This window comes from Paramormyrops kingsleyae, chromosome 13 (assembly GCF_048594095.1).
Source record: "Paramormyrops kingsleyae isolate MSU_618 chromosome 13, PKINGS_0.4, whole genome shotgun sequence".
Taxonomy (NCBI): domain Eukaryota; kingdom Metazoa; phylum Chordata; class Actinopteri; order Osteoglossiformes; family Mormyridae; genus Paramormyrops; species Paramormyrops kingsleyae.
This window is the reverse complement of record NC_132809.1, coordinates 17,781,797-17,792,946: the sequence shown is the minus strand read 5'-3', so window position 1 is coordinate 17,792,946 and position 11,150 is coordinate 17,781,797. Positions and strand designations below refer to the sequence as shown.

The 11,150-nt window shown below is 45.0% G+C and overlaps 1 protein-coding gene across 4 annotated transcripts in view; it reads left to right on the top strand.

Moving 5' to 3' along the window:
- The first annotated feature begins 226 nt into the window (after nt 1–226).
- LOC111846769 (unconventional myosin-Ie-like) overlaps nt 227–11,150 on the top strand; it is a 32,002-nt gene continuing 21,078 nt past the window's right edge. For all 4 annotated transcript variants that reach the window (XR_011982248.1, XR_011982247.1, XM_072698313.1 and 1 more), the window contains exons 1-4: nt 227–502; nt 8,485–8,628; nt 9,228–9,317; nt 10,681–10,775. Coding sequence is in view for 2 of the 4 variants with exons in the window: in XM_072698313.1 (XP_072554414.1) it covers nt 500–502; nt 8,485–8,628; nt 9,228–9,317; nt 10,681–10,775 (332 nt within the window). In the remaining 2 variants the exon portion in view is untranslated. The remainder of the gene's footprint in view (nt 503–8,484; nt 8,629–9,227; nt 9,318–10,680; nt 10,776–11,150) is intronic.

Below are 11,150 nucleotides of genomic sequence, written 5' to 3'. Positions count from 1 at the left end.
TATAGGATTGACCGGCCCTGTTTAAATGTCTACATTTTTACACGTTTTACTGCTTCAGTTATTAGAAAAAGTACATCACCTATGAACTTAAAGCGCACGATCTGTCCATACCCAGAGCGCATAGCCATTGGTAGAATCGCCTCGGGAGCCCCCCCGCTGAGGCGTGGCTTCATCGGCTGCGGGCAAAACACAAATTACCCGTGGGGGGGGGTTTCCAGTCCCTCGCCAGTCCTGGAGTTTTCTTGTCCGAAAGGGCATCGCCGGGTCCTGGGCGCGCGCTGGTCTGTGCGACTACAAATGATCCCAGCTGCTGTTGCTGCGTCCTGGACCGCATCAGACCGGCCGATTTCTGCAGGATAATCTGGAGAGGAATGTTAATTACCGATTATTCATAATTAGCCCATTGAACAGTTTTCCCCTACCAAAGGACTTTTCAAACGTTGTTAATATTTTTAAAATACCAGTAAATAAGTCCTATAGTGTAATCATTGAGAAGGAAATGGTGAGTGACGAATCTTCTTCTCAAGCAAATATTTCCTTTGTGATAAATTCATCTCAGCTAGTAACTATAAATATTAATATAAATCGCCGATATCTAAGGTTGTAATATTTGTAAACGTTTTTTTATTAAAAATATTTTACTCTTACCATTTCGCAAAAGTGAATGTTATCAGCCAATTAAGGAAGTCTTTTTTCCCTGTGTAATTTTAGTGTATATGTTACACTGTGTGAAAATGTCAATTGCAATCTACTCAACATATTCAAATATTTGTAATCAACGGTGTGTTCAGGTTCCTTTTGGTTTTGCACGCTATGAGATGCCCGCTGTTTAAAATGCTGTAAACTGTAGATACATGCAGCACTATTAAAAAACAGGACGGCTATTAAAGTTGCCATAATGAAATTTTTAAGTACAGGCTGTAATCCTCGTGGGATATACCTTAGACGAATTTGTTTGCAGCTAGATGCGTGACTTGATGTTCTGCTTCTGATCGCGCCGAAATCGTTCTTTTTTGTTTCAGATTTTCGGAAACCTATTGCTACCATTTTGGTTCATTAAGTCAAAGGACAAAAATAGTACAGAAAATCAATACCGATGTGATTTGCACACTGAAGGAATGATGAGATGCTTTCGAGTATCAGAAAAACTTTTAGTAACATTCAGAAGTAACATTCCCCAGTCCCTCCTAATACAGGACAGTTACAAACTGTACGGATTCATAGGCAGTAAGTGGAAGCCGCTGGAATGGGTCAGTCATGCCAGCAAGTGGTGCGGCGGGTCCAATGGGTCCTGACCAGATTGGTACAGATTCAAATCCTTTAGACATTTAAATCAATTGCTTTTTTTTCCGTTGAAGTAGTGTGAAAGAGTCAACCCGTACATCTGTACCAGATTGTTTTACCTTAAGTTTCTTTAGTTAAGAATCGTTTATTGTTAAACGTCTATTATTTGAAATTGGATTTGTCCATTAAAGGATATCGCGTGCTGATGGTTAATGTTGAATTTGTGTGACACCTCGAGTACAGGATGTTTGCATACTCTCTGGGCTACTTGCGGTCGGTATAAACCTCTTGGTTTGCCAAAGAGCACATTCATTTCACCGACTTGTTAGGGAGAGCAGAAGCTAGTCCATTCCAGCAGGTTTAGGGGGAGGGAATGTCGACTTACGGGGGTGTAACTAAGGCTTTAGATACCAAAAGACTGGGTACTTTGACTAAAAGAACAAACAGTATTTTCCAGTTGAGTGGAACATCAGAGAATAATACTTCCACAGTAAGACAAAATACAGTAACTGCGCAGACACCGAAACTGAGAAAAATGACTTTAAAGTTTTTTGACAGTACATTTGTATGTGTAGGAGGTATGAAAATTATGGTGTTTTTTTAACGGAGCATAGTTGAACTACAACATTGTGTCTCAAGATAAAATAGGCAAAGAGACCTGATTTCGGTCACTTATTTGATGAAATCTGCAGTTATTGTGTTTTGCCTTTGTGGGGCAGAAAGACATTTTTATCAGTCATGCACAGAATATGGAGCGAGTCTCATAAGGTATTGCCGGCGATCGTGGTCGTCTCTGTGGAATTATGTGTAGAGTGATACCCCCAATTAAACTGCTGCTCTTGTATTTTTGGCCACATGCTGTTCTGTGAACTTCTGCTAAGAATTTAACCCCACCACAGTACTATAGAGCTGATTAGGCCTGAGGGCTTTTGCACTGATTGTGAATACAACAATGTCCTAATTCAGGTTCGGGCTAGTTAAATACAACACACCTAAGCTTATTATCTATTGACTTCATAATATCATTGAATTATATATGATGTTGCGCGTTATAATTCTTTAAAAAATACCTTGGAAAGAGGCAACTGGTATAAACTGACATATGCATGTCAAGACATTGTGGACAATTCTATGCTTCCAACTTTGTGGGCACATTGTGGGGAAGGCGGCCCTTTCTGTTCCAGCAGGACTGTGCCCCAGTGCACAATGCGAGGTCCATAAAGACATGGTCTGGTGAGTTTGACTGGCCCACACAGAGTCCTGACCTCAACCCCATCCAATACCTTTCTGATGAACTAGATCGTAGATTGTGAGCCAGACCTTCACGTCCAACATCAGTGCCTGACCTCACAAATGCTCTTCTGAATGATTGGGCAAAAATTCCCACTGATCTTGTGGAAAACCTTCCCAGGAGAACGGTAGCTATTATAGCTGCAAAGGGGGACCAACTCCATGTTGATGCCTGTGGATTTAGAATGGGGTGTCATAAAAGTTCCTGTGGGTATAATGGCCAGGTGTCCCAATACTTTTGTACATATAGTGCATTTTGGGAGATTAGGAAGAAACAAGAGGCCTTGTTGTGTTTCTGTGGGTCTGCAGGGGCACATAGCACATCAGCCCCTGTGACGTGGGGGGGTGAAGTTTCCTTTCCGCTGCTGATGGCTGTGCTGCTTCTTCCTTGCTCTTTGTTTCCTACATGTGCTGCTTAGCTCACTATCCAGCCTTTCATGCTTAATGACGCTCATTCTGGCTCTGTTTGCCTGGCCACAGCTTCTGGAAGGTTCCATAAACACTGGCCTTACAGAGTAGCCAGCTCTTATGAGGGACAAAGGGGATCAGATCTTTGATCATGAGTACAGCCGAGAATAAATTCTTTGGCCTGTAAGACGTGTGTCAAACCAATACGATAAGTGCCATACTGGATTGTTAATTGCTTAGTCATTGATTCCCAATCCCAATTTGACTATTGAGCTAAGAATATTTATGTTTATAATGGTATGTATTGCAATGTCACTGATTCCTGCTTGGAAGAACGAGTTGTAATGTGCATCATTTTCAACCAGAGCAGTATAGTTCAGGTCAAGAAAGTAAAAATCCAGACCAAGGTTTTGTTTCAACCACCCAGTTGAGCATAAAAAGTCACATTCAGAGTACTCAGCTTGTTGGTTGAAACAAAATCTTGGTCTGGATTTGTAATTTCTGGACCTGAACTTTCCACAATTGATTTCAGTCTTTCATTAAAATAAACAAGTGTACTGCATAAATGTGGTCATAGGTCCCCCAAAACATTTCATAACCTCAGGCATAGCAGGCCACACTGTGAAAACAGTATTTTGCAGGTCATCCCCTCCCGGTGAATGCAAATGCTCATGCCTGAAATGTATACAAGCCATGGGTGCACGACGGCACGGACCGCGGGAGCAAAGGCTGGACTCAGGGAATAGGGGAAAACACAGGATTTAATTCCAGGCAAACATTGAACAGGCAGACACGATATGATGTTAATGACAGAACTGGGGAAACATACTCAAACGCAGACTTAAATACATCAGATTAATTAACAACAACGAGAAACAGCTGGTAACATGGGGATTCCACACGAGGTAGCGAGGGGGGCGTGGCACAGGTCATGACAACTCTGTTGTTTTCCTGCTCTTTTCATGGAAACGTCGAGAACATTGCCATCGACAGCACCTGTCTGCCGATGTGTGCCTTATCGGAAGATGTTCATTTGCATTTCAGCTCCTGGAAAAACATCACATTCAGTCCTGAGGATTCACTTCCTCTTCCACCGCATTCCTTGAATTCACATTAACCATCAAATCACCATTCGTATGAAAACTCGGGAGTACCCACACTCAGCATTACTTCCTAGCACACACATTACTTCAAATGGATTACTAGAAATCGAACTGAGTTTTAATGCTTCAACATGATTGTGCTAGAAACATTTTAAAAGGATGTCTGTGTGTAGCACCTGTGCCTGGAGTGAAATTCTTCGGAAATTCCTCTTCAGACTCAAGACAATATTTTTCTTTATATGTGCAACTAACAATATGGCAAATTGGTTAGATACCCTGAGACATAAAGACCCCTATTTTTACAATGGGCTGCCCTATCAGTGTTTGTGCTTTGTGCTAATCTGATGTAAAGATTATGTAGAACGTTAGTACAAGTCAGAAAAGCTTTGCCATACGCATGCCCTTGTACACCTGAGCTCTGAACTTAGCTACCCTGCCCCCCCACCCTTTGTACGGTGGATCGTTGAGTAAGGGAATGCTGGTCGCTTTTTTTAGTTACCATATCAGCACACAGGGAACAAATCCATTCAGTAAATCCTACCTTTGAAATGGTCAGGACTGATGAAGGCACGAGCGCCAAGACTGTCTGTTTGCCTCTGTTGAATATGGATAAAAAACAGGCTTTGTAGTGTTGATTGTCCTGAAGAATGGTATGATTCCGTTTGATTCAGTTTCCAGCAGCTCTGCCCCGAGCGGCTGCATTACAGCCAGGACCAGAGTTTTTACTCAGAAAGAAGGGATTCACATTTTTATGGGCATGTTGGAGTTTTAATTCTACTGTCAAACCTTTCATCTATGATTTCATTTGTTTTGAGATAAAGGCACACTTGATTTTATTTACTCACCCTGACCAAGGCACACTTAAATAAAGTCCCAACACAATAGGTTAAAAATGTATGTATATTGATAAATTATATGCACCCTTGAAAAAGGTTAATAAAACTGAGAAAGCATGTCTGGCTTTTAGCAGATGTTTATGGGGGGGGGAGGTTCATTGAAGTTTAAGTTTACATAACATTTACATTGTTGCTTCGTTATCAAGCACATTTACTGGCCCGAACAGGACTTGCATCATGGTAGTGACTGGGTATGTTTCCAACAAGGGGTTTCTTGTCGGAACAGAAAGTACGGGAGATGAAGAGCAGACAACAGCTGTCACAGGACCCCTCAATTCCATGTTTAGCATTAGCAAGTCTGCTACAGAGTCAACTCACACACCATAGAATTAGTTCCTCAGAATACTTAATAATACTTAACCAAGCGAAGACCACCGGTGACTTTCTAAAGCCACACAGGTAGGCGAGTATAGCGCGAGGTCACTTCCTGTCACAGAATCATAGTGTGTGACTAATGGTCCAGTGTAGGGGTGAAGAGCCGCTCGGAAAAGTGGGTTTAAATGCAATGCTGTTTCCAAAAGCTTGTTATATATTTAAATTTCAGGAAAGAACGCGTTGCCAGATAACAGCAGGCCTGCTTTGCTCCACACATGGCGATCTTCAGTCTTATCCACAGTAACAATACTTTGGAAAAGAATATGGCACTTGTGCTGTTATTCTTTGTGAAAAAGAAAACATGACCAGGCTTTGAAATTCTTAAAGTGCGCCGCCTCCCGCACTCGCCCGTGGCGTCTCCGGCGAGCTGATGCTAAAGGGCTCCGGGAAAGCAGGAGTGGGCCTCATCTTCCGGAAAAGCAGAGGCGTCGTCATCATTTCGGGGTGCTGCATGGTGCTGCCGGTTCCATGTGATCGCAGGGAGCGAGACGATTGTAGCTCGTGGCCACGCCACCAGCCAAAGACATCCCAAGGCTTTGGGAGTGAGCTCGTGCATCCCACTTCTCTGGGAAGTCTCCCGCAAACGGACACTGGCTCCCTGCCACCTGCCATTGATGTGCAGTTTCCCAGAAATCAAGGGGGGGTGGCTACTGAATGTTTCCCTACCCAACAGATCGCCACCCGCCAGGTCTACAAATCTCACAGCCAGCACCCCCCCAGGTGTCCCTCCTCCTCCTCCCTGAAATCAGTATGCTTAAGGTGGGATGTCTGCCGTTATACAGAGTAACCATGTTGTGAGGCACTAACATACACAAAATTATGGTTATGGGCACCATCTCCTGGGTGGGTGGATACAGAAATGCCCCGTCTACATAGACTCATGGCAACGTTAACCAGTAAGCTGAAGTTTATTACCAAGGTTCAATCTCTGTCCACAAACAGCACAGTGGAAAGTGAGCTGGGTTCTCGGCCAAATCACAACAAGCCAGCAAGGCCGCGGAGAAGTATGTGTAAGAGGGGGTTGGGGGGCGCTTCCATCCTGTGAGACCAACTCAGTTCCCATCATCTACATTTAAATCACGATAAAAGCACTTGTTCGTACATTTGTGGATCTCTCCGAGGAGCGGTTAAACTATTCAAAAGTATTAGGGTGAGGTTCAACCTGTTCTGTTTTTGTTAGGTGTTAGAAGCCAAAAAGTGTTTCTGTGTGGTGTTGGTGGGCTTCGTTTTCAGTTACCAGGGTTTGGGAAACACAGGAGGGGTGTTTCCTGGTTTAACAGAGTATGGATTTTACATTTGGGGAGGGGGCTCTCTCCGTAAAAGGGGAATGAAACAAAGACGATGACTTTAACAGCTGCTCCGGGGTGAAGCACCAAGCACCCAGAATTCAGCTAAACTAGTTTAAACAGTTAGCAAGACACCAGATTAAGTTTCAGAAATGACCCATTATTGTGTTAAACATGGGAGGGTGACTAGGCTCTGCAGAGTGAACCTGTGAAGCCCATTGTCACACTGTCACACTGCCATACTGTTACACTGTCACTCTGTTACACCGTCACATTGTCATACTGTTACACTGTCATACTGTTACACCGTCATATTGTCATACTGTTACACTGTCATACTGTTACAGTATCACATTGTTACACTGTCATACTATTACACTGTCGCACTGCTACACTTAACACAGAGCTCTGAGTGCTTTGAAGATGCTGGCTGAGTTTCCCTCTTGCTCACAGCTCTGTTAAAGCTTGCCCATAGATTGGGGTGTTACACATGGTAAGAGGCTATAGCCTTGACATTAGCTGTTGGTCCCACTGGGGCCACTATCCACAGATGACCTGCAGGGTTTCCTGTTGTGGCCCTTGGCTGCCCAAAGTGTTACTGCTACATCCAGATGGAGCACAAATAATTCTAATCAGGCGTTGACGATATTCAAAGTACACGGGGGCCCTAGGAAAGAGGCAGGACTAGAAAACTTTTAAGTTATTAAGCTAAACCCCAAGGTTTTTTGTTTCTCCATGGAGAACAAAAAAATTATATACAGATGTTTAAAAATGGCACCACAAAGTGTGAAATGGCTGATTTGGAGGTGTGTTCACAGACTCCAAGAAACAGGCATCAGAGAGACTCACTAAGCACATTGATTGAAAATCCAACCCCCCCCCCCCCCCCAAATTGTCCTGAATTGCTTGCAGCTCATCAGTCATGATATGAAATAACGTAATGGTTCCCTTCTGGAAAAACAATCAGCTGGGAATTAATAGCACTCCCAGTAAGGGAGCGCGGCTGAGGGAGCGAGGAAACAGCCCTGCTGTTTAACCTTCCTGCCGGTGCACCGGGTCTGAGGGTGGAAGACTGTGAAGGCGCCTCAACAACGAAAAGCAGGCTCAGTTTTTGTGCTACACTTGGTGCTCATTCTCTGCGTTTCCCAGCAGTGGGCTAACAGTTGCCATAAGATTTACCAACTCAGTCATTTCATTGTGTTGCTCGACCAGAGTAAGTTATGTATGTCTGGACATGATAGTTTGTACAGCTGATTTATTACTGTTTTTGATGTTCCTCCATGTCTGAATTGATTCCCATAAGCTGTCCAGCTGCAGTCACAGGCAATCAATGACAAGGGAAAATAAAATGACACATATCGTATGACATGAAAGTTCAGGTTGGGTTTAGTGGGGAGTCAGATAACTCTTTTTCTGCGGATTTCCGACATATGTCTTCCATTCTACAAACATTCCCTAGTACCACAAGGTTAAGAGGTAGAACCACGTGCTGGGGAGAGCCTGTAAATACACAGCCTGCCGCACAGCCCTCAGCCACTGAGACAGAGTAGCCTGGAGATGCTAACTCTCTGATCCTGAAGACAAGCTCAGTCAGCACTTTCTGTTGCCTATTACCAAGAAAATCAAAGAAACCAGGCCTGAGAATGCTGACCTTCCACAAACAGAGATCAGACATGAGCTTGATATTTGCAGTGGTGAATGAATCTGTGATGTTACACTGAGTTTTTAATTTAAGGTCTAACCTGAGGTTCTCATTCAGGTTATTATCCCCCATCCCCCCGGTTCCTACACCTTTGCATATATGAAAGTTTCACATGTGTATGTGTGTTTGTGGGTTTCCAGGGAACCAAGACACAACACAGTCACATCTGGCAGAGCTACAACGTGAAGCAGAGTGGTGTAGATGACATGGTCCTGCTGTCCAAGATCAATGAGGATGCCATCGTGGAGAATCTCAGGAAGAGATACATGGATGACTACATCTTTGTATCCTTAACATTGGGAGGCGCTACCAAAGGTTATTTGCTTCTGTAGTTTTCTTAAGGTCCCTTTAGATGTTTATTGTTTATGTTTGAGGAAGTCTGCATGGTCTTCAAGGTTTGCATGGTCGGTAACACTTTACTCGAAGCAGTCTACATAAGGGTGACATGTAACGTCATAAAAATGACATAAGAATGACATGACATGTCATGCACATTAATGACACATCATTGATGTTTATGAAAACCGAATGACACAGAATTGTTCCAAAAACCGAATGACACATTATGACAACAGTCATAAACATCAATAATGTGTCATTAACGTTCATGACATGTGTCATGTCATTCTTATGACGGTTACATGTCATCCTTATGTAGACTTCTTCAAGTAACGTGTTACCGCATGGTCTTCATGGTTTGCAAGGTCGTCATGGTCTGCAAGGTCTTCATGGTCAGCAATGTTGTCATGGTCTGCATGGTCTTTGTGGTCGGTGTGGTCTGCATGGTGTTCATGGTCTTCATGGGCTTTGTGGTCTGCATGGTCTTCACTGCCAGAGCCCTGGTAGTAGTTCAGGAAATATACCTTAACTCTCTTGCATACAGACATTCATCGGGCCGGTACTCATCTCTGTGAACCCCTTCAAGCAGATGCCCTACTTCGGGGACAGGGAGGTGGAGATGTATCAGGGAGCGGTACGTAACGTGCTCCCCAAACACACCAGCGTGTAACCACTGCTGCTCCCTTCTCCTCCCTTCTATCTAAAGCGACACAGAGATCCATATAACCAGGTTTTCTCTTATAGTCGAAAGAGCTCAGATGCTGAAGCCAGCACAGTTGCAGAATGGCCAGCTCAGTATCTGAGAGGCCAGCACGGTCTCTGAATGGCCAGCTCAGTATATGAGAAGCCAGCACGGTCTCTGATTGGCCAGCTCAGTATCTGAGAGGCCAGCACGGTCTCTGAACGGCCAGCTTAGTATATGAGAGGCCAGAACGGTCTCTGAATGGCCAGCTCAGTATCTGAGAGGCCAGCACGATCTCTGAATGGCCAGCTCAGTATATGAGAAGCCAGCACGGTCTCTGATTGGCCAGCTCAGTATCTGAGAGGCCAGCACGGTCTCTGAATGGCCAGCTCAGTATATGAGAGGCCAGCACGGTCTCTGAATGGCCAGCTCAGTATCTGAGAGGCCAGCACGGTCTCTGAATGGCCAGCTCAGTATCTGAGAGGCCAGCACGGTCTCTGAATGGCCAGCTCAGTATCTGAGAGGCCAGCACGGTCTCTGAATGGCCAGCTCAGTATCTGAGAGGCCAGCACGGTCTCTGAATGGCCAGCTCAGTATCTGAGAGGCCAGCACGGTCTCTGATTGGCCAGCTCAGTATCTGAGAGGCCAGCACGGTCTCTGAATGGCCAGCTCAGTATCTGAGAGGCCAGCACGGTCATTGCTTGGGCATCACGGTCACTGAATGGGCAGCCCGGTCCCTGCATTGGGATGTCGAGTGTTTGCATGCGGGCACAGACGGTATTCCTTAGCAGTGGGGATAGGATCCAAGGCTCTGCTGGATAAGGATGGAGGGATCAATGACAGCTATTTATGGTCTCAAGATACAAGGTGTTGCTTAAACCAGTGAAAAGTGAAAACCAGTGAAAAGGCCCTGGACATGTGGGTTTGGCATTGAAACGCCCTGGCAGAGCTGACTGTGCCAGTCTGTATCTGACCAAATGTCCATGAGCAGATCTGTAAGGAATCTGCTGGCTGTGGACACTGGCTGCTCAAAGGCAGCTTCCTGAATGACTGTGTTCTAAACAAAACCTGTTAGCTCAAAAGACACAGAAGCAGGCTGCAGCCCTCCACTCCCAGCCATTAAATGCTTCATTTGCCTCCTCACCTGAAGCTGGCCTCTTATTTACTGTGACCAGGCCTGGATGCACAGTGCAGCCAAAGTGCTCCTTATAACCAGAGGCCCCGTACAGAGAACCGGGACCCAAATGTCTCTGTAAGATGAAGTTCAGTCGGTTATGGAAGCATAAGGCCTGCAGCCCCTCACTTTCTGTTTCAGGCTCAGTATGAGAATCCCCCACACATCTACGCCGTGGCTGACAGCATGTACAGGAACATGATGATAGACCAGGAAAAGCAGTGCGTCATCATCAGGTGAGTCTCAGCTCTGGCCAGTGCCTCGATTTCTGTGATTTCTGTCAGTAATAAGCTTAATGCCTGAAAACGGAAAACGGCTTATTTATTTTGGACGACTGTAGGTACTGGAAGTTCCGCTGCTGTGGCCATTCTGGCTTCCAGCTGCTCCTGCCTTTCCTTCTGTGGAGGCCACACTCTGTCTGTTGGCCATGTCACTGAGAGCCCACTGCTTTATGGGTCTTCAGTACAGACAGAACCTCACTCTGTCCCTTCAAAAAAACGACCAGGAGACATTACGTATGGCAAAGTGACGCGAGCGCTCTCTTTGCCAGAACCAGGGTTCTTTGGGACCAGAGTGCCAGGTGGAAACATCTGTAATACCTTCATTTAGCC